The 27794-nt window shown below is 38.4% G+C and overlaps 2 protein-coding genes across 2 annotated transcripts; both read left to right on the top strand.

The window, feature by feature from the left end:
- The first annotated feature begins 2065 nt into the window (after positions 1-2065).
- Positions 2066-4860, top strand: LOC132619696 (uncharacterized). The gene is made up of 6 exons (XM_060334524.1): positions 2066-2665; positions 2763-3044; positions 3107-3480; positions 3564-3852; positions 4121-4311; positions 4356-4860. The coding sequence occupies exons 1-6, from the start codon at positions 2066-2068 to the stop codon at positions 4858-4860; spliced, it is 2241 nt and encodes a 746-aa protein (XP_060190507.1).
- A 210-nt stretch (positions 4861-5070) lies between these two features.
- Positions 5071-15745, top strand: LOC132619695 (uncharacterized). Its single transcript, XM_060334523.1, has 8 exons — positions 5071-5484; positions 6383-6625; positions 6730-6932; positions 7427-7893; positions 12527-12734; positions 14857-14913; positions 15478-15549; positions 15632-15745. Exons 3-8 carry the CDS (start codon positions 6780-6782, stop codon positions 15743-15745), a joined length of 1071 nt encoding a protein of 356 aa, XP_060190506.1. The 5' UTR covers positions 5071-5484; positions 6383-6625; positions 6730-6779.
- The last annotated feature ends 12049 nt before the right edge of the window (positions 15746-27794 follow it).

The following is a 27794-nucleotide window of genomic DNA, read 5'->3' as shown; positions in this document are numbered from 1 at the left end:
GGATTTATTTGTCATTTTTACTATGGTCAAAAAATTAAGATATCTACAGTTTTAAGTTAGAACTAGCAGCATCTTTGAAAAATTGTAGTTCATGCGTGTTCTAAAAACTCGAATTGCTTAGGAAGAATAATCTCTCAAGAGATGTGACTGAAATTACTGCTTCAGTTTACAATATCATCTAAGATTTGAATCGTGCGTATGAATTCATATTGCTTATATATTGTATATGAAAATTTTCTCATCTGAGATTGAATTTGTGTTTCCAGTTGAGGGCTTGAAGAATTTGACGAGGATGTCGGTAGAAATCCATGAAAACTGTTAGACTTTAGTAAATAAAGCTGGAAAAGGAAAAACCTTTTGGCTAACAGTAAACTTGAAAATAAATTTGGCGACCAGTAAAACTAGAAAATAATTTAGGTAACCAGGACAGTGCACAAACTTAAATTCATTCTAAAATGTGTTAAATTCTGGGCCACAGTTTTAGTTTTTTGTTTTGTCATAAAAAAACTACTTTTCTGGTGCTTTATTTGTATAACTAATAAGTTCATCCTTTATGTATGTAGCTACTAAATTCTTTTGCTGATCTATGTATGTAGCTAAGTTTTGTCATAAACAGAATTAATCAACCAAGTTCTTAAATAGTATAATATTCTTCTGCTCCTTTAAACATACAACTCTGATTAAATGAAAGTATGAATATGCTAGTTTAGAACTTTGGGGGATGAAACCAGTATGTGTATTTTATTGCACTCGATAATTTGAACTAACTAATTATGAAAATGCAAACATTGATAGCCTAGTCAAAATACAGAAAGATAGTAAACACTTTCTGAATAGAGTCACTAGAGTTCATACTTTACAAAATGCTAATTCATAATTGTGTGATATTTTTTTTTCTCTTTTGATTTTGGGATGACAGTACATATTATGGTTTAAAGCAATTGACAGTGAACTTCTTACATTTTTTAGCTCGGGTATTACCATTATCTATAAGATGCTTAGTTTATCTTTTAATTTCTTGAAGCAAGTCAACTATTAAGAATTCAAAAATTTGTGATTTGAATATTCTTCGTAAGTTATAGTAATCACAACTATTCTTGTTATAATGATAATGCACCTCTCATTTAAAGTATGTTTTAGTTATAAATATATTAATTTTTTTAACTATGAAGGTTCATATTCACTCACTAATGTTGATGCATCTTCGTACCCTTTTCCACTGTTTATCATTATGAAAAATCTAATTAATTAATCTGTTCCTTTTTTGTTGAAAAATAGGAATGGATAAAAGTTGGTTGAATATTAGGAATAGAGTTGACCAAAGGTATAGAGATGGAGTAGAAGGATTTCTTAATGGGGCATTCAGTCAACCCGAGGTGAGCACTATTATTTGATGTCCTTGTAAAGGGTGTATGAACACCGTGTTCAAGCTAAGGCTTGATATAAGAGGAGACTTGTTGATGAAGGGCTTTTGGGATTCTTATAAAGTGCGAGACTTGCATGGAGAAGTGTTCATTAGAGTTGAAAGTTCTAATGACGCATATAGTCATGAAGTAGAAGATGATAGCATTGAAGCGGATGATATTACTGAAATGATTCATGATGCTTGTGGATATATGAATGTGGAGGATAATACTAATTCTACAGAGGGAAATGAAGAGCCAAATGTGCATGCAACAAAGTTCTACAAATTGTTAGAAGATGCTCAGACAGAACTTTATTCTGGTTGCACAATTGTCTTAAAGTTATCTTTTGTTGTTAAGTTACTTCACTTGAAGTGCCTTAACCATTGGAGCAACAAATCAATGGATGAATTGTTGAGCTTCTTTAAAGAAGTTCTTCCCGATATGAAGCGAAGAAGGTTCTTCGTGACCTAGGATTGGGGTACACCAAAATAGATGCATGTTAGAATGATTGTATTCTATATTGGTGCGATTATGTTAATGCTCAATCATGTCCCAAGTGTGGTAAGTCTAGATGGATGTCAGAAGAACATAAAGGCAAGAAAGTAGCTCATAAAGTATTGCGACATTTTCCAATCAAACTAAGGCTTCAAACATTATACATGGCAAAAGAGACAGCAAAGAAGATGAGGTGGCACAAGGAGGAAAATATTGATGATGGTGTCTTACGACATCCATCCGACTTAATAGAATGGAAATCTTTCAGTGAGCGTCATCCTACCTTTTCGGCTGAGTTAAGAAATGCTCGATTAGGTTTAGCAAGTGACGGGTTCCAACCTTATGGGAATATGAGTTCCAATCATAGTATTTGGCCTGTCGTACTAGTTACATATAATTTGCCACCATGGGATTGCATGAAAAATCCATATTTCATGATGACACTTCCTATTCGAGGCCCTAAGTGTCCAGGCAATGAAATTGATGTATACTTACAACCAATGATTGAAGAGTTGAAAGAATTGTGGGACGGCGTGGAGGCTTATGATACACACTCAAAATCTAATTTTCTTATGCATGTGGCTCTTATGTGGACGATCAATGTCTTTCCTGCATATGGGAATCTTTCAGGATGGTCAACCAAAGGAAAGCTTGCATGTCCTTGTTGCCATAAAGACACACAATCAGTTTCTTTACATAATAAGTTGTGTTATATGGGTCATCGTCTTTTCCTTCCCATGAACCATCCATGGCGTAGAAACAGGGTGTTATTTGATAGGAAGTGGAAACGGGGGTTGCACCCAGACTTTAACAGGTGATGAAGCACTTATGCAATTACAAAATTCTGGCAATGTGACTCAGGGTAAAGTGCAAAAGCGAAAGCATAATGTTTCTAACAATGCTTATAATTGGAGGAAGAAAAGTATCTTTTTTCGATTGCCTTATTGGAAGAGTCTTAAGTTACGTCATTACCTTGATGTGATGCACATAGAAAGAAATGTGTCCGACAATATTTTATCAACTGTGATGAATATGGTTGGAAAAACAAAGGACACATTGAAAAGTAGATATGATTTGGTGGACCTTGGAATCAGGCAAGGCTTGCATCCAATTGAGGATGGGGACAATATTTTGTTACCAGCGGCATGCTATGCATGTCCCCACAAGAGAAGTTGAAGGTCTGTGATTTCTTAGCTAATTTGAAGGTTCTAGATGCGTTTTCATCAAACATTTCAAGGTGTGTTAACGTATTTGAGAAAAAGATACATGTATTGAAGCGTCATGATCATCATGTATTATTGCAAGACATTTTCCTAGTAGCTATACGTGGTTTGTTGCCTAAGGAAGTCTGTGAACCAATTATAGCCTTAGGCAAATTTTTCAAGAATCTATACTCTAAGTGCTTGACAATTGAAGATCTTGATATCCTAGAGGCTGAAATTCCTATCATATTGTGCAAACTTGAAATGGTTTTTCTTTCGGCTTTCTTTGATGTCATGATTCATTTGCCAATTCACTTGGCAAGAGAGGCAAAGCTTGGTGGGCCAGTTCAATATCGGGATATGTACCCTATTGAGAGGTAATGTGTCGTTATATAATATAAATGTCATATATTTAGAATGTCATATTCTATAACTATATTAATGAGAAATCTATATATAGGTATTTGCGAACACTTAAGTCATATGTTCGCAACAAAGGATGTCCAGAAGGTTCAATTGCAGAAGGTAATTTGGCAGAGGAAAGCCTCACATTTTGCTCACGATGTTTAAAAAATATCTCAACCAAGTTTAATAAACCAACTAGAAATGATAATGGATCTGGATCAGAGGGTGAGATATCTATCTTTAAAAAATGTGGGCAACCAAAAGGTGCTGCTTCAGATAGCAACAGGCTACCTCATGATGAGTTTAACCAAGCATGTATGTATGTGCTTCAAAATTGTGAAGAGGTTTTGCAATTCATAGAGTAAGTCTCTTATTAATTCCAAGATAATTTCACTTTGAGATAATCCAATTAATCTTCACTAACACAAAATGTAGGGAATACATGAGAGAGATTGAAGGCTAAGGTTCACTGAGAACTCATAGGATGCGTAGCAATGAGTTTCTTGATTGGTTTCGTGCACGTGTAGGTGTCTACTTAAATGACACTTTTACTACTAGTGTAATTGTCCCATGGTGTTTGATTGGTCATAATGGTATTATTTGTTAATGCAGATATTTGTACTATCTGCACAAGGACACGCAAATGCTGAGCTCATAAGCTTAGCCGTCGGCCCTGAACCATTGGTGCATCAATATTCAACATTTATGGTGAATGGATTTAGATTTCAAACAAAAGAACTTGTGAGAAAAATGCAGAACAGTGGAGTTCTTGTGAGGGGCGATGATTCAGACTCTAATAAGGAGTATTATGGTGTATTAGAGGACATTTACGAGTTTTCTTATGTAGGAAACAGGAAAGTTTACCTATTCAAGTGTCATTATGGGATGTGGCTCACTTAGGAAGAGGATATAAGATTGACAAATATGGTTTTACAAGTGTGAATACTCATTGTGCCTTGAATGCAAATGAGCCATTTGTGTTAGCGACTCAGTCTGAGCAACTCTTCTACTTGAATGACATTGTCGATAAAGATTGGCTTGTTGCTATAAAAACAAATCCTCGCGACCTTTTCAATATGCCTGAAGTTGAAGATGAAGCATTATTGAATGAAGAAGTTTATCAACAAGAGGAAGTTGAATGTAATATTTTGCGTACCAATGACCAAGAAACTGATATTGAGGTGGCTTTACAGAGGGATGATGTTGAACCGCAAACTGTTTTGCGTACCAATGACCAAGAAAATGAGGAAGATGATTTCATTAATGACAATTATATAGATGTATCAGGGAATGAAGAAGCTGAAGAAGAGTTACTTGATGATAGTGATGGAGAGGACAGTGATTACTCTTGAAATTGAGAAGCAAAGACTGATGATTTAGATGTCTACATCTTGTTAGAAGCTCTCTGTATTTTTGTACTTATTAGGCTGACATGAAATTAATTCAAGATGCTTGTAGCTTTATTTTTATTTTTATAAATAGAATCAGTATTTAAGTAGAATCAGGGGCTTACTCTAACATTTCCATCAATGAAGCAACAGTTGTCAGCAAAGTGTCCCCCATTTTTATTATTGATTGATTTAATACTTTGCTTTATGAATTGATATTTTTCTTGGATAGGTAGCTATATATTTTATCATCTTTAATTCTTATTCTAATACTTATCCTTTTTTATTTGATGTTGCAGGAAATGAAAGGAATTGGACGAGGTAAAAGTGTGAGAGGTGGGACGAGCTGTGGACGTGGCAATTTTTGAGGACATGCAAGTTCAGGAATGATGTCTCAACCACAAATTCAACCAATAGAGATTAATGAGGCTTTTTTGGAGACAGGACAATCAAGTAACCCAACTCAAGGACCTATACAGACCAGACAAACATCAAGTAGCCCTCTCCAAGGAACATCTCCAGAGACATAATCATCGAGGAATCTAGAAGAAAGTGTACTTCCTTCTCCACAAGCTTCAAATGGTGCAGGTTAGTTTTTTTTTTTTTTAAATTATTCTTTTTTTTTGGTAACTAATTTCATTATATTAATCACCAAAGTGAAGCATTACATATCCATAACCACACTACCACAGTTGGTTATCTAAAGCCACAAATACCAGAAACAAGGTAAAAGAGCTCCTAGCCTATTTTAGAATTGTAGTTGCTGCATTTTGGTTCTGATCCCTGCTGAGGCTCTGACACATGAAACAAAGGAATCTTCTCTTGCTAAGGCCTCTCAATGCCTCCTTCTCTTCTCTAATACTCTTGCATTTCTTTCAATCCATATAGCCTTAACTACTTTCACAAATACCAGCCTAAAAATTGTACCATCTTGAGATTTCCCTTTGTTGTTTTGGACAACCCATTGAACGTATTGCTCCTAATTATAAGTAGTTGTGTAAGTCCTGGCCAACCATTGCATAACTCTGTTCCATAGTGCCCTGGTATAGTTGCACAACACAAACAGGTGATCCCTAGTTTCATTTTGTCGTTGGCAAAGTGTACAATCAGAATTAACTTTCATTCCCCACCGAATCAACCTATCATTTGTCCTCATACCACCATGCAGATGCAGCCACATCACGAATTTAGCTTTATGTCTTGCATCATTCTTGAACATTAGCCCTTTTCACTCCATTCTAGGATAGTCACCAAGCAGCTGCAAATACCCTTATCTAATTAGGCTTTTAGAGCTGGTATGGTCATAGTGTAGCTGTGCAGTTAAGACTCTAGAACTCACAAAGCAGCTGCAAAAAAAAGTATTCTCTTCTGTTATAATTTTCAGTTTATTTCCTTGATTTAAGATTTTACATTTCTTTACTAATACTTCCCTCTCAGTTCGATTTTTGTTAAAATCAGTGGTGATGATTTATTTTTTGCTTTGCAGTTTCTCGCATCAATAAAAAGAAAGGAAGAGGGAAATATAAATCTAAAATAGTATATATAAAAACTAGGTATGGAGGCAAAATCACATATTGATTCCAGATGACATTGATAGAGCTGTGGGTCCTGGGGCTAGAGATATTGTTAATTACTCTGGTTTGACCATGAGGAGAATTATCTCGTTCCAGAGGGGAAGTGGCAAAAGATTGTTTTGAAATACGGAAAAGCAATGTGGTTGAGGGTCAAGGTAATAAATTACTCTCAATATTTATTGCCTTTAGATTACATGATTTATTCATATGATAATGATATCAAATATAATGTTACAATGTGTTCATAACAAATTTGAAGTTTGTGGCGGACTGCGAGAGCATAAGTGGCAAGGCTTTGTGATAAGTAGTATGCAAAGGCTTTTCAGAGCATGGAAAGCTCGATTGCACACTGACTACCTCTGTTATGCTACTGATGAAGAGAGATTGTCTCATCGACCTGAGGATGTTCAGTTGGATGGGTGGAAATACCTAGTAAAGTATTTTGGAAGTGAAGAATTCAAGGTAACTTAATAACCATTTTTTTTAAGTTAGGAAATACCAAGTGTGTTTACTCTTTGAATAAAGATATCCTGAACTCTTGGCTTAGTGCAGATTGTCAGTGAAAGAAACAAAAGAAATAGGGAAAAGCAAATAACCAAGCATGCTTGTGGTACAAAGTCTTTTCCAGAAGTAGAGGAATCTACGATTAGAATACAGTTGTTCTCCTATTATTACATAGACTGTTTTGTTATTTGTATTTATCTACTTATACATTTTCCTATTAAACGATATTGAAGAGAGATCCTGTTTCTGGAGAAAAGGACACACCAGATAAAGTGTGGGAGATCCAACATACACGTAAAAATGATAACGGAGAACGAGTGTGGTTGGATTCAAAATCCCAACAAATTCATATAACTCCCTAAAATCACTGCCTTATTATTTTTCTACCATACTACTTGCTACTTTGGATATGTTTATTATGTTTTGGTTTAAATGGTTATGCATAAATGTAGGACCAGCTCCATCAACTTGTTGTTGAACAACAATCTGAAGAGGTCGAGAATCCCATGACTAGAGAAGAGATGTATTCATCCATTCTTGGTGAGAGACCGGGCTATGTGCGTGGTTTTGGATATGGAAAGAAGCCTCCCATAAAGACTCAAATGCAGCAGGCAAACATAGAGGCTAGCGTGTCTTTTGCAATGGAAATTATGCGGCAAGAGATGCAAGCCGGTATGGACCGAAAGTTGCAAGAAGAACTTAACCGGAAGTTGCAAGAAGAACTTAACCGGAAGTTGCAAGAAGAACATGAACAAATGGATATCGACTTAAAAAGGGATATGGAACAAGATTTGCAAAATAAATTGAAAGAGGAGCGTGCACACATGAAAGGAGAATTTGACAAGATGTTCCAAGAACAAATAGCTGCTTTCATGACTAGAATGCAACAGGTACTTGCTCTCGCTCTTGCTATTCAGGAGTATTTTTATTAATCAACAACTTTGATTTGATCAGATATGGTATTTTAGTGTGATTTTCTGAGCAGTAATGATTCAAATATGCAGTTTTTTTACGTCTATGTTGTTGTTGGGGAGAGCATCAGTATTTCCCTGATTTTTGGAACCCTTCTTTTTTCTTTATTGCTTTGAAATTCACAACACAATGAAATAGTAAAAAAATAGGCCAAATACCTATATAGCCCCCTAAACGTGACATGATTTTCCATTTAGGCGCCTTAACAGAGGATTTTTTCTATTAGACACTCAAACTACCATCAAAATATGTCTATTGAAAACTAAAAACTCAGTCCCGAACAAAATATCAGTGTGTGAAGCTCAAATGCTGCTTATGTGGCTGAATAACCAATTAATAAAAGCCACATCAATTAAAAATAATCCACCTTGGATTGACTAATTCCACACAACTAGACTCACTAGCCTCCTCTCTCCTTGGCTCTTGTTCTCCCCTACCCTCGTTCCAGCAAAGAAGTAGGGCCCCTTATATTGTATTTGCCCATTTTCTCCTTCTCTAGTTACCACATTCTTCAAGGAAGGGAATAGGATTTTTTTACTCCTTTTTTTTTTTATTGGTGATATGCTCCTTATGTCAAGGATTCTAGATGTAACTTTGCATTTTACATTTATTCGTAATATGTACTCAGATTAATTCGATTTCGAAAAAGTTACTGGTTTATTATTATTAATTATAAATGGCTTCTTTGCTTCCGAAAACCTTTTTTTATATATATAATTATGATATTTTCTTCCACTCTATGTTATCCGACAAGGATTAGAGAAAGGAAAATTAAAATTTGTTGATTTAGTCCTTTCAAAAGAGTAGAAATATTTCAGTCCTCATTGTCTAGTGAGGATACTGGAAGAATGAAAAAATTCTATTGATTTTATCTTTTTTTGAAAAAAAATTATTAGTTGTGTAGTGATAAACTTTTCAAATTCATAAATTTGGGTCTTTCAAGTGAGCAACAGAGAAAAATACATAACAAATGAGAAAAGACAAAGGAAAACAAATTCTTTGCTGTCTTATTTGAAATGAAACACATTGGTTTGACGGAATGGTAGTAACTTGCTGGACAAAAAAGGGGCACCAAATTGGAGAGGATTGAGTTTGGCAACAGTATTTTTTTGTTTGCTTTAAGTAGATGAAGTTGAGGGACAAAATAATCAGAAAAAGAAAAGTTTAGGTCAACTGATCCATATTACCTTACCTGCTCAAATATGAGTAACACAAGACATGCCATGTTAGCTTTTTGTGTCCAGTAGACACTTTGATGATTGTTTGAGTGTCTAATAGGAAACATCCTCAGTTGAGGTGTCAAAATGGAAATTCATTACAAGGTTAGGGGGCTGTGCATGTATATGGCCTAAAAAATAGCATGAAAATAAAAGTATCTCTAAAATTCACACCCATAGAAGTTAGACCATTTAAAAAAAATAGATTTGTGATTTGAAGTTTAAAATCACTTTGTACCAAAACGTAGTCTTGTGGTATCAGTACCTTCTTCCCTTCATCGGTTGTAAGCTAAAGATATAAAAATGTTGCATCTATGATTGATGATGGCTAGCTAAAAATACTGCAATGCTGAAGTTCTGATGCAGCTAGAAATATAGCTCAATTTAGTGATTTATGAAGTTTGCATATGTCAATTGAATTAGTAGTTGTCAGTGGTGTTAAAAGCTTGTGTAGTTGGTAATAAGATTAATGGCTGCTAGCAAGTAGTATAAGTGGTATCGTTACGCTATCATTGTAAAGAAAAAAAAAAGGTATCAGTTTTATCGTTACGTTACCATTGTAAAAAAAAAAGTATTAGTGGTATCGTGTTCAACTATGATCCCTAAGAGTTTAACATTCAAGGACGAATGTTTTTAAAGGAAGGGAGGATGTTACACTCTGTAGTTTCGTATATTGAGATTCGAGCTACCTTTCAGGAGGTATGTGAGATAATATGAACTTATCTTATTAATTGTGAGGGTTTAAGTTCATATAATAAGTTATGGAAGGATTGGAGAACAAGTGATTTAAGGAAATTAAGTTTGTTGGAACTTTGGAGAAAATATAAAGGGCAATTTTGGCCCAACTTGGAGAAAGAATATCTTTTAGTATATGTGAAGTTGTGAAGCAAAGCAAAAACCTAAAGTGAAGTTCATGAAGTATAGTTTCCAACGCAACAAACCACGCGTCGATCCGACTTCGGAATAGAGAATTATGAGTATTTTAAGATGGGTAGTCAGAGCAGGGAATTAACCTTGGGCGAAAGCACCAGAAGGTGGCGCGAACGCGCAGAGGAGAACCCAGTAACTCAACGCGAACGCGCCACAAGGCAGCGCGAATGCGCTGAGCAATTTTTGAGTCGGTGCTAACCGACTCTAGCCAAGTATAACAGGGGGTTTACCCCCTTCTTTTCAGACCAAATACCCCCAAATATTTCTCAAATATTCTGGAGAGTTCCCCCAACTTCCATTTATCAACTTTTATCGCGAATTAAGTGAAATCTCTGGATTTAGGTCCGGACAGTGTATAGTTGTGATTATAATATCGTATTGCGGCGAAACTTGGCTTGGGTTCAAAGTGAATATTGAGGAGATTGCGGTTCTAGTGGAAGTGAGGTATGAATCTTCCCTTATAAATATTGATTTAAGCTTGTTTACAGAAGAAAAGTTATTAAATGATCGTATAATGAATTTATGGGTTGAGAAGTTGGATAAAACATCGTGTGGGATGTTTGTGGAATATATTGGTATTGATAATATTGTTTTTGATGTTGGTATTGTTGTTGTTGGTTGCTGAATTGTGATTTCGAGCTAGGCATATTAACAGGGGAGATGCTGCCCGAATTTCGGCAGATTCTAAAAGGATTTTAATTAAAGGCTTGAGACCATTGTATGATGGTGAGCCTAACTATAGTATGAATGGTTTTATATGTAGATTACGAGACTGCAAACGATCTTAAATAGATTGCAAGACGGGAGGTAGATTGGAAAGTCGAGAAGTGAGTTTCCAGGTATGTTAAGGCTAACCCTTTGTTTCTTAAGGCATGATTCCTTGTTGTGAACCTATGTATGATATCTTCAATAACTTTATTTCTAAAATACCAAAGCTTACAGTTCCCGATATTCATGTGATATCATTGAGCTTATTTCATGGCTATTGATGTTATTCATTGATGTTGATCTCACCTTATGATTTTGTTCCTTCAAGGTGAGATGTGTTCATGATGATGGTTCCATAATAATAACCCAACGATTTTAGGAAGAGGTTCTTAAGGAATGTTTTATAGGACATGAATAGAGTGCTAGTAGAGGATCCCTAATGAGGTATTTAATGTTCGAAGAGAGGTTTATGTGGTATCTTAGGATTTAGTGACTATCTAGTCAAGCGGGAAGGAGTACTAATGGCCTGAGCTGTGCTTATGAGTCTTATGTGATTATGTAGACCCTACGGGTTAAGCGATGACCATGGGAAGTGTATAGAGATTACTTGTAGAAGTTTGGTTATGATGTCGATTATAATTAGCACTAGTCTACGACCAGTCGGGAATATATGTGTTACCACCGGGCAACGGCCGGTTAGGCAGATATGTATTTACCACCATGCTACGGCTGGTTGGGAGGTTATTACCACCGAGCTACGGCCGGTCGGGCAGTTATCACTGATCAGTCTGGCAGTTGCGCTCTACCGTGGGGCAATAATCGGACGGGCAGTTACCACCGTGCTATGGCCAGTCGAGCAGTTACCACTGATCAGTTGGGCAGTTAGCACCTGGACGGTAAGTAAGTTAGAGACACAGTATTGTACATAGATGTAGTTAAAGATATCAGAGTATTAAGAGACATGCATACTAGATTCTCATCGGTAAGTCAGAAGTGCCAGGTTGATTCTTATCCTCTTTCTTTGCAGTATATATTTATTATATTACATTTTCGCCTTACATACTCGGTACATTATTCGTACTGACGTCCTTTCTTGTGGACACTGCGTTCATGCTCGCATGTGTAGACAGACGAGACGAGAATCTTCCACAGTAGGCTGCTTTTAGGTACTAGTTTTGATTAGTGGGCTCCACTTCTTCCTGGAGCATTGTCGAGTCTGGGTTGTATATGTATTTTGTGTTAAGCATAGGTCGGGGGCCCTGTCCCGACTTATGTACTTTAGTCATGTTCATAGAGGCTTTACAGACAGATTCGTGTATACAACTTAGTTATGTTTTGTTAGTGGATATGTTGACGTCGTAGCCTAGTGTACTTATACGTATGCATGGTATTATATTCATAGTTGGCCTTCTTGGCCTTATTTTGCCATTGGAGACATAGATGATGCGAGTTACAGTTTGGTTCGCTCGGCCTAGTAGGGTGTCGGGTGCTAATAACGCCTCACTGAGGTTAGGGTGTGACAAAGTGGTATCAGAGAAGGTCTGTCCTAGGGTTTTCTGCAAGCCGTGTCTAGCAGAGTCTTATTTATGGTGTGCAGTAAACCACACTTATTAACAGGAGGCTGCAAGGCATTTAGGAATATTTCCTTTCTTTCCTATCTTAGATCGTGCGATAGAACCATGCTATGAGGATTCTCTTTTTCCTGATCATATGTTATGATTTCAGTAATGCCTATGAAGAGAAAAGCAACAGCAGCCCAGAGGGCAAGGCAATGTTCGGAAGAAGGATTGAGCGGGAGTCACCGGTAGATATAGAGAAAGGCGGGTCCCAGAATGAAGTTCCATCCCGGACCTCTTATACCTCGACCGCTCCAGAAGGGCATACAGGAACTCCAACACCCCCAGTTCCCCCACCTGATACCTCGGGTCAAGAGGTAAGAGAGGCTATTTAGTTGTTGACTCAGATAGTAGCCGCTGAGGCCCAGCGGCAGCGGCAGGGTCAGCGGAGGTAAGAGAGGCTATTCCGTTTAAATGAAGATTAATTTGAAGCTTTGCTACGTTAAGTCGAGTCAAAGTAGATTTTTGTTTAGTTTTCATAGTTTAGCCTGTGGAGTAGTTTTTCTTTTCGTTAAAATAATGCTTTGGAAGGAAAATCTTACAACATGTTTTTTTTTTCATATGTGAAGTTAGTGGGTTACGTTTTTTAAGAACTTTTGACTATCCAAGTCTGGAATAATTGAAGGTATTCTTAGTTCCTTGAATTTCATGTAAGCCTTAGGTTATAGACATTAATTTTTTAGATTATTTATGTAAATTTTGAAAAGATAATAACTTGTACTTTCTGCATTTGACATTAATAAACCATGTGAGTTACCATATAATAAGTATTCTTTTTTGGAGACCGTCACATTTTTAAGCAAATACATAAAAAACAAGAAAATAAGAAAATAAAAAAGGTAAAAGTTGAGGGAGGCACATATATCCAATATTAATTTAAGCTGAATATTAGTAAATAAAAGTGACCGTGCTTGAACCACAGGACTTAGGGGTGCTTCATACCTTCCTCCTGGTCAATAGAATTCCTTACCCGGTCTTTTATTTCGCAGACCAATGATAAAGAGTCATTTCCTTTTGATTAGGGATTCAATAAGGTGACTTGGAACACCAAAATTCCATTCCAAGTGGCGACTCTATAAAATAAATAATCTCTTTTCAAAACCGTCACTTCAATTGGGAAAAACCTTTTAGATCATAAAATCCTTATCCGGGGTGAAAAAGGGGTGTGACAGAGATGTGATTCCATGTAAACAAAGCTTTAAGTTCATGTTTCGCATGTATCGAAAAGATTGGAGGTTGAATGAATCGATAAGAACCAAGCCTTGAAAAGGGTGCAACTTGACAGCCATGTTGACGAACCATCAACATGAAGGACGGTCCGTCAATCCACCACTTAGAGGGTGGTCTTTGATGGAAACTCGACGGTTGCACATTGACGAACCGTCAACATGTTGACGGTCCGCCTATGTGCACGTCGAGTTGAGGTGGTGGCCACCGACTTTCACAAGTATAAATACCCCTCTGATGTTATTTCCATCATATTTCTCAAAGTCTAGAAGCATCATAGCATACATTTACACTCTCCAAAGGATTCTATATCAATCTCCACTATAAGTATTGCAATCTATCATCCACCTAGGCTCGGGAAGTGTGGGTAACGTGGTGAGCTTAGATTTCATCTTTACATCGTTGTGGGGAAGGTGTATCTCGGGTCCAAACCTGTAGCAAGCACTAATTAACCCAATTGACGTAAAATTCTTTCTCTATAGTCAAAGAATTTGGTTAATTCGAAGAAATATTTGTTAGATTGTCACGTGTTAAGTCAAGTTGGGTGGAAGACGGCATAACCCTCTTATGGGATGTTGTTAATGGAATTATATGAATATTGAATTAGATCAAATGACTTTGATGATGGTTTTGTTATTGTTGTGATCATGGGAACATAGTATAAACAGAGGAAATGTTGTCTGAATTCCCTTAACCCCAAATAGTCTCAAAGATACACCACACATGAGTTGGTATACGGACAATTAAGGCCTACCTAAGGTTGTATATCGCCATGTAAGGACAAGGGACGAGCGGTATTTGGAATAAGGAATTCCTTCAAGTAGCGGATCGGTGAATTAAGGTATGTAAGGTGTTTTCTACTCCTCTTTCCTTGGCACGAATCTAAATTTAGTGTACCGATGCATATACCCCGATGATTCCACTCATCACTTCTTATAGATTTTCTTTATTGAATTACTTACTTGTTTCCTCTATTAGTTTGATATACTTCTCCAATGATTCTTGAAATATTATCATGTTTATTATCATTAAGTTATTTCTTTGAGTTCGATATGAATTTCATAATTCATTAAGAGATTACCGACTTTACATCACTCTGAAAGGCCCGATGTTAGTTCATTAGCTCTTCATGCATTATATATATGTTGGATCATTGCATATTTTGGGCCTTTTCTGCGTAATAAAAATATTTGTATGAATCAAAAACTCCAGGTTCCTCAGGGTAAATGCATTAAAAAGGGACATATTTTAGAGGATGGTGCTGCTACGGTTGGTGGCGAACTTGCTTTGGGGAAAAACGTATACATATAATTCAGAAGAATATGTGAGTGATTCGTACACAGCATCTCTTTCCTTTATCAAGGGTTCTACCAATTGATATGTTTTCACAAATAATTGAAATTCAATTTCTTGATCTGTATCTTCAATTTTTGGAAACTTAGAAAGTTCTTCCGTCAGTCCGCTTATCTCCAACTCGTGAACTTAGCCGATACAAAGCTTTATGATAGCACCCAATTTTTTCGATTCGGCGGTTCGAATTGATGACTTCCACCACGTCAAGGTGACACTCTACCGCTGAGTTATATCCCTTCCCCGCCCCATCGAGAAATAGAACAGACTAATCCTAAGTCAAAGGGTCGAGAAACTCAACGCCACTATTCCTGAACAACTTGGAGTCGGGCCTTCTTTTCGTACTATTACGGATATGAAAATAATGGTAACAATTGGATTCAATTTTCAACTGCCCCTGCGTGCAGGTGTCCTTTGAGTCATGTTTGAGTCCTATTATATCGAATAACGGTTATATGATAATCCTAGTAACTGTTACGCCAGGTGGTATCTGGCCTACAAGTCAGTGTCTGTCATGCTCCTCGTCAGGGTGTAACCGACTGCAACTCCTCTTTAGTAAGTTCCATGTCTCTTGAGTCTAGTCTAGCTTCTAATTTGTAGTAAACAGCCCGTATTTGAACCTCATACTTACTCTCAGGCAGCTATTGTTCCTGAATGGCAGGCTGCCATGAGAGCTGAGTTTGATGCATTGGATGCAAATAGAATTTGGGATATTTTCGAGTTGCCTATGGGTAAGAAACCAATTGGTTGAAAATGGGTATATAAGGTTAAGTACAAGGCTGATGGAAGTTTGGAGAGATACAAGGTCAGGCTAGTGGTTAGGGGTGACACTCAGATAGTGGGTGTGGATTTCCATGAGACTTTCTCACCTGTTGTAAAAATGATCACTGTTAAGACCCTAGTTGTTGTGGCTGTTAAGAAAAATTGCCCTCTTTTCCAACTAGATGTGAATAATGCTTTCTTGTATGGGGATTTGGATAAGGAAGTGTTCATGAAATTTCCCCCAGGATTATCTGTTTCTTCTCAGTATTCCTCGTCACCTCTTGTGTGTAAGCTTCAAAAATCATTGTATGGACTTAGACAAGCCTCTAGGCAGTGGTATGCCAAATTATCTGAGGCTCTGTGTTCTAGGGGGTATTCTTCTTCTCTTAATGATTACTATTTGTTCACTAAAGGCTCTGGTGACTCCCTTATTTTACTGGTGGTTTATGTGGATGACATAATTCTTACTGGTACTGATCTTGTTGAAATATCTACCTTGAAACATTTTCTGCATGACCAGTTCAAAATCAAAGACTTGGGTTCTCTTCATTATTTTTTGGGTATTGAAGTATTGTCTTCTTATCAGGGTGTTCTTCTACATCAAAAGAAGTTTATTCATGACTTGTTGGTACAATTTCACTCTCTTGATTGTTCTTCTGTTGTTTGTCCCCTTGAATTACATGAGAAACTTCAAGCTGGTATTGGGGATCCCTTAGCAAATCCTGAGAATTTTAGATGTTTGATTGGTAAATTGAACTTTCTCACTCCCACTAGACGTGATCTTTGTTTTGCTATACAACATTTGAGCCAATTGATGCAGAAACCATGTGTTCCCCACATGAAAGAAGCTATGCATTTGCTGAGGTATCTCAAAGGCACCTTTGATTTTGGTCTGTTCTTTAATAATACCCTGATATGTCTGTCAAGGCCTTTTGTGATAGTGATTAGGGATCTTGTCCTGACAGCAGAAGATCTATTTCTGGTTTTTGCATTACTCTAGGGGGCAGCATAGTAAGTTGGAAGTCCAAAAAGCAGCCTGTTGTGTCCCTTTCTTTAGCTGAGGCAGAGTATAGGTCTATGAGCAAGGCAGTTGCTGATATTACTTGGCTTACTCGTTTGCTTACTGATTTTGGTGTTTTGGTCTCATTGCATGTTCCTTTGCTGTGTGATAATCAATCAGCCATTCATATTGCTCGAAATCCTGTGTTTCGTGAGCGTACCAAACACATCGAACTAGATTGCCATTTTGTGCGTAGCAAGTTGATTGATGGCCTGATCAGCCTTTTACACACTTCCAGTGCTTCCCAGTTAGCAGACATGTTCACTAAACCACTTGTTGGTGTTGTTCATCATGTTCATCTTCGCAAGTTGGGTGTTATATCACTGTCACGCCCCAAACCTGGGCCTGGACGTAACACGGCACCCGGTGCTTGACTGCATGTGACCGAGCGAACCAACTGGCTGGCTGAATCAACATGTGATACCAAAACATAACTAATGTATAAAATAAAATTAACACATGCTGATTAACTAAACGTCCGACTAAAATATCATAATGCGGAAATACTTAGACAATCTGAACATATCTGAAAGTAGCCAACATGGCTAAACCAAAACTACTGAACGACTGGGTATAACTGTCTACAAGGCCAACATAACAAATATCTGTCTGTTTGAACTATGTCTATGAAGCCTCTAATAAATACAAGAAGGTAATTGTCTAGAAAGCTGTGAGAACTGCATGACTGATATCGCCCCAAAGGAAACTGGGGCTCACCACAGTAGCTGATACGAACACTCCTAAGTAGCGGGATCGTCAACTTGTATGTCGTTACCTGCATCGCGAGATGCAGGCCCCCAAGCAATAAAAAGGGACATCAGTACATTTGAATTGTACTGGTATGTAAAGCAACTGAAGCAATAAAATACTGGAACTGAAACTGAACTAAATAGGAAAGCAAGAAGTTGAAGTACTCCCTGTTCTGGATGAAGAATCACCTGTAAAACTGTAAATATAACTGTGGCCTAGGGCCCAAATAATGTTCAAAAAAACTGTGGCCTCAGGCCCAAAAATACAGATACAGGTGTTCAACATTAACAATTTACAAGACTGAGACTGGCTATAGCTGATAGCATGATAACTGTTTCTGATTATGGGACTCATGCAATTAACGGGTTATACACTGACTGAGACTCATGTGATAACAATGCATAAGTCTATAAAGATTACGTGTTGAGTTCATGATGTTCAAAGTGACAACAATGAACGAATTCTGTAACTGCAACCCTAGAAGATAACAGTTCTATATCATATCATGAAACTAGGGCTAAACTATATTCTGAGTCAAATTGCTGACAAGTATGAAGAATGAGGCGTAGGGAGAATCATGAATATTCCCTAACGTAGATAGTTAGCCTCACATACCTTAATTCCAGCCTTTGAGCGTAATACAATGTTCGTCAACCCTTTCAACTTTGATCTATATCAATACAAGTCAAAGGGATTATATATTAGCAATAATATTCATGCTTTGGTCATCTAAGCATTTTATCAAACACTTAGTGGGCATGAAGCTCCACAGTCTCCATTAATGGTGATTTCTTCACCCAATTCCCATTCTATTACTTCTAGGTGATTATACAATCTTAATTAGATGTAATTAACATCATTCTTCATCACCCATATGAATACAACAATCCCAAGTCAACAATCCAAAAACCCTAGCATAGTTCATATAATTCTCTTTATCAAACCCATTTACTATTCTCCCAAGAACTTATCAACACTTTAATCATCATGAGAAAGTCATGAAACTTACCTTAGATAGTGGTTGAACAAGTCTTGAGTGGAGTTACTCCTCTAGCACCAAAACCCTACTTCACTTCCCTCGGATTTTCTTGAATTAAATGGACTTTGATGTGTTTCTCACACTTAGTTTTGTGGATTGATGAAGTGGATCTTTAGTTTCACTTGGATTTTTGCATATGAAGTGTTTGGAAGGCTCTAGAGAACTCTTGAGTCGTGGAGGAGAAATGGGAATGAAAAATGAGCTTGGGCCTCTTATTAACATCTTAAAATCTGACCCGTCGGGCAATTCTACGCCAGTTTTTACGGACCGTCAAAATGGCCCGTAAAACTGCCTAGCAAAATATGGGTTTCTGTGACCATTTTACGTTGGCCTGAGTCAATTTGACGGACAGTCAAATTGTTTTACGGCCGTCAAAATTTCCTACGGACCGTCAAATTATCCGTAGTAATTTTCTGCTCAGACTGTCTGTCGAATAATGGCCATAACTTTTTATCCCGATATGCTGTGAGGGCCCACGACCTATGGTTGGAAATATATTTCAAAGGGATACAACTTTCATCAAGGAAGTTTTCCCAAATTCCAAATTAATAGAGGGGTTATGGTCATTGGAAGTAAGACCTTCTATAAACTCACTTGCAAACATGCCCCGTAGAGTGGTTTCCAACTTTTCTTTGCCCAAAGACATTTCTTATGACTTAATTGGTTTTAAAAACACTTCCTATAAACCTCATATTGGTTCCATTATATTATCATCTTATGAGTCAAGCTTTCGCCCCAAGCTACGAGGTGTTACAATATCTCCCCCTTGGGATCATTCGTCCTCGAATGATAAACATTCGGGATTCTACAAAAATTTCGCCAGAGTTTCCCCTATAATATGGCACTACCAACCTGTCACAACAACCCACAATATCATTGCCTCATAGGACTACATCACAATAACACTATAAATTGGCCACACACGACCAAAAGCATGAAAAGAAAGCTTACATACCTCAAAATCTTGGTGCTTCATCAAAACTCTCTTCTGCGGGCTGAAACAAATGCGGGTACATGGATTTCATATCCTCCTCGGCTTCCCATGTAGCTTCCTCAACTTTTTGACTCCTCCACAGGACTTTCACTGAGGCTACTTCCTTAGTTCTCAACTTACGAACCTGACGATCAAGAATGGCTACAGGGATTTCCTTATAGGTGAGGCCATCCTTAACTGTTATAGCATCAGCAGGAACAACCAACGAAGGGTCTCCTACACACTTCTTCAACATGGATACATGAAACACTGGGTGAACAGCAGCTAACTCTTGTGGCAACTCAAGTTCATAAGCTATTAGACCGACCTTTCGTGAAATTCTCTAAGGTCCAATATATCTGGGACTAAGCTTCCCTTTCTTGCCAAATCTCATAACACCCTTCATGGGTGAGACTTTAAGGAACACCCAATCATCAACTGAAAATTCTAAGTCCCTTCGCCTCATATCTGTGTAAGACTTCTGGCGACTCTGAGCCGTTTTCAAACGCTCCTGTATTAACTTGACTTTCTCCATAGCTTGGTAAACCAAATCTGGTCCTAACAACTCTGCTTCACCAACTTCGAACCAACCAATTGGTGATCTACACGTTCGCCCATAGAGACCTTCAAACGGTGTCATCCCAATGCTAGCATGATAACTATTATTACAGGAAAACTCGATAAGAGGCAAGTGATCATCCCAATTACCTTTGAAATCCAAAACGCATGCTCTCAACATGTCCTCCAGAGTCTGAATAGTACGCTCTGCCTGGCCATCTGTTTGTGGATGAAAAGCTGTGCTGAGGTTCACCTTGGTACCCAATCCTTTCTGAAAGGATTTCCAGAAGTTCGCTGTAAACTGAGCACCAAGATCTGAAATAATGGACACTGGTGTCCCATGCAATCTGACAATCTCATTAACATACAGCTTGGCATAATCTTCTGCTGAATCTGTGGTCTTGACTGGTAAAAAGTGTGCTGACTTAGTAAGCCGGTCAACGATCACCCAAATAGAGTCATGTCTCCTAGCTGAATGAGGTAGACCTGATACAAAGTCCATATTGATCATTTCCCATTTCCAGACAGGAATATCAATGTTCTGAGCTAAGCCACCAGGCCTCTGGTGTTCGGCTTTCACTTGCTGACAATTCGGGCACTTAGCTACAAAATCTGCCACATTCTTCTTCATATCGTTCCACCAGTAAATCTCCTTAAGATCATGATACATCTTAGTGGAACCTAGGTGAATGGAATACCTGGAATTGTGAGCTTCTGACATGATTCGCTCTCTGAACCCATCTACATCTGGAACACACAATCTACCTCGGTACCTCAAGGTACCATCATCTCCCCCTTGTTCGAAAGTCGTCATCTTATGCTTGTGAATCCCCTCTTCCAGCTGCAACAAGTAGGGATTATTAAACTGTTTCTCCTTGACTTCCACGACTAAAGAGGAAAAAGCTCTATTCTGGACAACTACACCCCCATCCTCGGAGTCCAAAAGTCGAACTCCAAGATTGGCCAAACGGTGAACTTCCTTTATCATAACTCTCTTACCTACGTCCACGTGGGCTAAATTTCCCATGGAACGCCGACTAAGAGCATCAGCTACAACATTCGCTTTCCCCGGATGATAGAGAATATCCACATCATAATCCTTAAGCAATTCAAGCCATCTTCTTTGCCTAAGATTCAACTCTCTTTGCTTAAAAATATATTGCAGGCTTTTATGATCGGTGAAAATATCCACATGCACTCCATATAAGTAGTGCCGCCATATCTTGAGTGCAAAAACCACAGCTGCTAACTCTAAGTCATGGGTTGGATAATTCTTCTCATGAGTCTTAAGCTGTCTGGACACATAAGCAACAACCTTACTATGCTGCATTAAAACACATCCGAGACCAACTCCCGAAGCATCGCAATAGACAACGAATCCCTCGGTTCCCTCTGGTAGTGTCAAAACTAGAGCAAAAGTCAATCTCTTCTTCAACTCTTCAAAACCCTGCTCACATACCTCTGACCATTGGAATTTGACCTTCTTTTGAGTCAGCTTAGTCAGCGGAGCTGAGATAGAGGAAAATCCCTCAACAAAACGCCTATAATAACCTGCCAGACCCAAGAAACTTCTGATGTCTGATGTTGAGGTGGGTCTGGGCCAGTTCTTGACAGCGTCAATTTTCTGAAGGTCCACCTTAACACCTTCACCTGAAATTACATGGCCTAGGAATGCCACTGACTTGAGCCAAAACTCACACTTTGAAAATTTTGCATAAAGCTCACGATCCTTAAGTGTCTGCAACACTATCCTGAGATGCTCTGCATGATCTGTCTCACTACGGGAATACACCAATATGTCATCAATAAACACAATGACGAATAAATCAAGATAAGGCTTGAATACTCTGTTCATAAGATCCATGAAAGCTGCTGGTGCATTCGTTAACCCAAACGACATGACAAGAAATTCAAAATGACCATAACGGATTCTGAAAGCGGTCTTCGGAATGTCAACTTCCTTAACCTTTAACTGATGGTAGCCTGATCTGAGGTCAATCTTGGAATAACACTGATCACCCTGAAGTTGATCAAATAGGTCATCTATTCTGGGAAGAGGATACTTAGTTTTAATGGTAACCTTGTTCAACTGGCGGTAGTCTATACACATACGCAAGGATCCATCCTTCTTTCGGACAAACAAGACCGGTTGAATACGGTTGAATAGATATCGGTTTGGGGCGCACCGGTCTTGTTTGTCCGAAAGAAGATCCTTCAACTGAACTTTTAACTCCTTTAACTCTGCTGGGGCCATCATATACGGTTGAATAGATATCGGTTTAGTGCCGGGAAGCAGGTCAATTCCAAAGTCAATTTCCCTATCGGGAGGGACTCTGGTTAGGTCATCTGGAAAGACTTCTGAAAATTCACTGACAACTGGTACTGACTGAAGAGTTGGAGCCTGGGCGTCTGCATCCCTGACTCGAACTAAGTGGTAAATATACCCCTTGGAGATCATCTTTCTAGCTCTAAGGTAGGAAATAAACCTACCCCTAGGTGCTATTGAATTACCTTTCCATTCTATAAGTTCATCGGTAAAATCAAATGTCACAGTTTTGGTTCTACAACCCACAGAGGCATAACAGGACTCTAACCAATCCATACCCATAATTACGTCAAAATCTACCATCTCCAATTCTATTAAGTCTGCTATTGTGCTGCGATGGTAGATTAACACTGGACAACCCCTATAGATACGCCTAGCTATAACTGATTCCCCGACCGGTGTGGATACTTCGAAAGGTTCCTGCAACTTTTCGGGTTCTATCCCAAATTTCTTAGCAATATACGGGGTTACATAAGATAGAGTAGATCCTGGGTCCATAAGAGCGAATACATCGAAGGTGAAGACTGTTAGCATACCTGTGACAACATCTCCACGAGCCTCTGTATCCTGGCGACCTAACAGTGCATACAGACGATTCTGACCACTGCCCGTATTACCGGACTTTGCTGCTCCACGCCCCTGCTGGGCTTGGGAATTTCGGGGACCTGCTGAATTTGTGGACTGAGCTATATTATTGTTACCTCCGATATTCTGTCTTGCGGATGGACAATCCCGCAGAAAATAACCCGGCTGACCACACCCAAAACAACCATCCATGCCCGAACGGCATACACCTGAATGTCTCTTACCACAAGTGTTGCAAGTAGGGTGTTGAAAACCACGGTCGGTCACGCTGGCCTGTGAATGTGAGCCTACCGTTCCAATGTTCCAGCCTTTCTGGTTAACCTTGGACCTCTGAAATGGAGCACTAGCTGTTGAGGGAGCAGGTCTTGATGACCTATTCTTAAAAAACTAACGGTTGCCATCACCTTGAATTCCCCCATGACTGAAATTACCAGCAGACTTAGCCCTCTTGCTGAATTCTCGATCTTTTTGCTTCTGCAGGGCTTCTTCTTCCTTCATTCTTGTCTCGTTACCTTGCACGAATGCCAGTATCTTGGAAATAGTCATCTTGTCATTCTGAGCAGCTGTGTTGGCATCTCTGTGCAACTCGGTTTTAAGCCCAAGTACAAATCTTCTAACCACGACTCTCATATCAGGAACCATGTGAGGGGCATGTCTGGACAATGACACGAACTTGAGGTAATAGTCCTGAACAGTCATGTCCTTTTGCCTTAGATTCTCAAACTCTATAGCCTTTGCTTCTCTAACCTCAATTGGCATGAAATGTTCAATAAAAGCGTCTGCAAATTCGTCCTAAGTAGCAGAAGGTGCATCCTCCCCTCGGGACTGTTCCCATGTCTCATACCAAATATGGGCCACATCTTGCAGCTGGAAAGCCCCGAATTCTGCTGCATCTGTATCAGTAGCACGCATCACACGAAATATTTTCTGGAGTCCATCAATGAAATTCTGGGGGTCTTCCTCCTTCTTTGACCCTGTGAACACTGGCGGCTTCATCCGCATAAACTCCTGAGTCCTAGAACTGTTTGACCCACTACTAGCACCTGAGCTAGGGACCGTTTCCTGTCGCTGGGCCTGATTTGCCAAAATTTGAGTGAGTAGCTGGATAGCGCCTCTAACATCTGCATCCGAAGTATTGGGAGGCGTAGCAGCGGCATTAGCTGTGGCGGCTGCGTGGGCCTGAGTGCCCCCTTCTGTTGCTGCGTCAACGGTAGCCCTTTGGCTAGTAGCCGGATTTTTCTTGTTGTACTTCCTTTTTGGAGCCATTTCTGAAATACGTAATTTGCACGAGTTAGAAGAATTCCTAAAAGCATTACTCTATCTGCACGAACTAGAGTATGAAAGAAGTGAAACAAATCCTGAATGTATTGGTGGTCAACTGTTTATATTTGTGGGGCCCTCACACATATAAAAGAGACCCCACTGGACACGGCTTCATAGACTCCCTAAGACACTTGAACCTGGGGCTCTGATACCAAGTTTTGTCACGCCCCGAACCTGGGCCAGGACGTAACAGACACCCGGTGCCTGACTGCATTTGACCGAGCGAACCAACTGGCTGGGTGAATCAACATATGATACCAAAACATAACTAATGTATAAAATAAAATTAACACATGCTGATTAACTAAACATCCGACTAAAATATCATAATGCGGAAATACTTAGACAATCTGAACATATCTGAAAGTAGCCAACATGGCTAAACCAAAACTACTGAACGACTGGGTATAACTGTCTACAAGGCCAACATAACAAATATCTATCTGTCTGAACTATGTCTATGAAGCCTCTAATAAATACAAGAAGGTAATTGTCTAGAAAGCTGTGAGGACTGCATGACTGATATCGCCCCGAAGGAAACTGGGGCTCACCACAGTAGCTGATACGAACACTCCTAAGTAGCGGGATCGTCAACCTGTATGTCGTTACCAGCATCGCGAGATGCAGGCCCCTAAGCAATAAAAAGGGACATCAGTACATTTGAATTGTACTGGTATGTAAAGCAACTGAAGCAATAAAATACTGGAACTGAAACTGAAACTGAACTAAATAGGAAAGCAAGAAGCAGAAGTACTCCCTGTTCTGGATGAAGAATCACCTGTAAAACTGTAAATATAACTGTGTCCTAGGGCCCAAATAATGTGCACAAAAACTGTGGCCTCAGGCCCAAGCAATACGTATGCATAAACTGTGGCCTAGGGCCCAAAAATACAGATACAGGTGTTCAACATTAACAATTTACAAGACTGGGACTGGCTATAGCTGATAGCATGATAACTGTTTCTGATTATGGGACTCATGCAATTAACGGGTTATACACTGACTGAGACTCATGTGATAACAATGCATAAGTCTATAAAGATTACGTGTTGAGTTCATGATGTTCGAAGTGACAACAATGAACGAATTCTGTAACTGCAACCCTAGAAGATAACAGTTCTATATCATATCATGAAACTAGGGCTAAACTATATTCTGAGTCAAATTGCTGACAAGTATGAAGAATGAGGCGTAGGGAGAATCATGAATATTCCCTAACGTAGATAGTTAGCCTCACATACCTTAATTCCAGCCTTTGCGCGTAATACAATGTTCGTCAACCCTTTCAACTTTGATCTATATCAATACAAGTCAAAGGGATTCTATATTAGCAATAATATTCATGCTTTGGTCATCTAAGCATTTTATCAAACACTTAGTGGGCATGAAGCTCCACAGTCTCCATTAATTGTGATTTCTTCACCCAATTCCCATTCTATTACTTCTAGGTGATTCTACAATCTTAATTAGATGTAATTAACATCATTCTTCATCACCCATATGAATACAATAATCCCAAGTCAACAATCCAAAAACCCTAGCATAGCTCATATAATTCTCTTTATCAAACCCATTTACTATTCTCCCAAGAACTTATCAACACTTTAATCATCATGAGAAAGTCATGAAACTTACCTTAGATAGTGGTTGAACAAGTCTTGAGTGGAGTTACTCCTCTAGCACCAAAACCTTACTTCACCTCCCTCGGATTTTCTTGAATTAAATGGACTTTGATGTGTTTCTCACACTTAGTTTTGTGGATTGATGAAGTGGATCTTTAGTTTCACTTGGATTCTTGCATATGAAGTGTTTGGAAGGCTATAGAGAACTCTTGAGTCGTGGAGGAGAAATGGGAATGAAAAAAATGAGCTTGGGTCTCTTATTAACATCTTAAAATCTGACCCGTCGGGCAATTCTACGCCAGTTTTTACAGACCGTCAAACTGTTTGACGGACCGTCAAAATGGCCCGTAAAATTGCCCAGCAAAATATGGGTTTCTGTGACCATTTTACGTTGGCCTGAGTCAATTTGACGGACCGTCAAATTGTTTTACGGCCGTCAAAATTTCCTACGGACCGTCAAATGGTCCGTAGAAATTTTCTGCTCGGACTGTCTGTCGCATAATGGCCATAACTTTTGATCCTGATATGCTGTGAGGGCCCACGACCTATGGTTGGAAAGATATTTCAAAGGGATACAACTTTCATCAAGGAAGTTTTCCCAAATTCCAAATTAATAGAGGGGTTATGATCGTTGGAAGTAAGACCTTCTATAAACTCACTTGCAAACATGCCCCGTAGAGTGGCTTCCAACTTTTCTTTGCCCAAAGACATTTCTTATGACTTAATTGGTTTTCAAAACACTTCCTATAACCCTCATATTGGTTATGAGTCAAACTTTCGCCCGAAGCTACGAGGTGTTACAATCACCCTCCAACTTGAAGGGGGTATTGGAGTATACGATATGGAATTATTTAAAGCAAAGGGACATTTTCATTTTTTACTTTGTACTGATTTATTTGTATAGGGCTAGGCCCGCTTTTGTATTATTATTATTCTGAAGGAGTCGGGTGAATATAATTATAGAAGGCCCACTCATTTTATATAGATGGTTATTCATTTTTCTCTGATTGAAAAGTAAGAAAATTCTCTTCTAAATCCTCTCTCTATCTCAATGTTGAATAAACCCTAACTACATTTTCTGATTTCATCCATGGATTTAGCTTGTTAACAGACATTGTTGAAAGTTCACGACAAGTTTCTCATACAAGCCCTACTCTTAAATTTTATCATGTTTTCTACTTTTTATCCATTTTTTACTTTAAATCATAAATATAATGAAAAATATTTTATTATAATTGGATGAAAAAGATAACTGTAACTATGTGTCAGCATTTTTCTTGAACGACTAGTGAACCAATCACACCCAATAACCAAATGGAAATTAAAAAAAAAAAAAAACAACTTCTTAAGGAAGAAGTAACAACAGTCAATAGTATATTTTCACTTACAATAACTAAATCACGCCCATGAAAGGAAAATTCACCAAATTTACCGCAAAAAAATGACAAGTATTACACACAAAAGGGAAAAAATAAATGACATAACATCAATTTATCAACAACATAATTATACCTTAATCAAAAGGATTTTCTTTGCATGTTTTCAAGGGGAAAAAAAACTTGTAAACAAGTAACCCTATATGAAATGGAAGTACAGAAAAATATTACCTTGAACTTACGGTATGATTGAGAGGTTTCTTAAAAGTTTTCATGATAAAGAGAGGCAAAATAGGGCCAAGGGTTATAACATATCCAATTTCTGATGGCACTTAAACGGTTTGCTTAAAATAATAAAACATTACAAGTCAAAATAGAAGAATTTTGCAATCACACATGTCTCACACAGTAGAATAGTGGCAACGG

Source organism: Lycium barbarum, chromosome 11 (assembly GCF_019175385.1).
Source record: "Lycium barbarum isolate Lr01 chromosome 11, ASM1917538v2, whole genome shotgun sequence".
NCBI classification, from domain to species: domain Eukaryota; kingdom Viridiplantae; phylum Streptophyta; class Magnoliopsida; order Solanales; family Solanaceae; genus Lycium; species Lycium barbarum.
The sequence above is the reverse complement of the archived record's forward strand: the minus strand, read 5'-3'. Positions and strand labels throughout refer to the sequence as shown.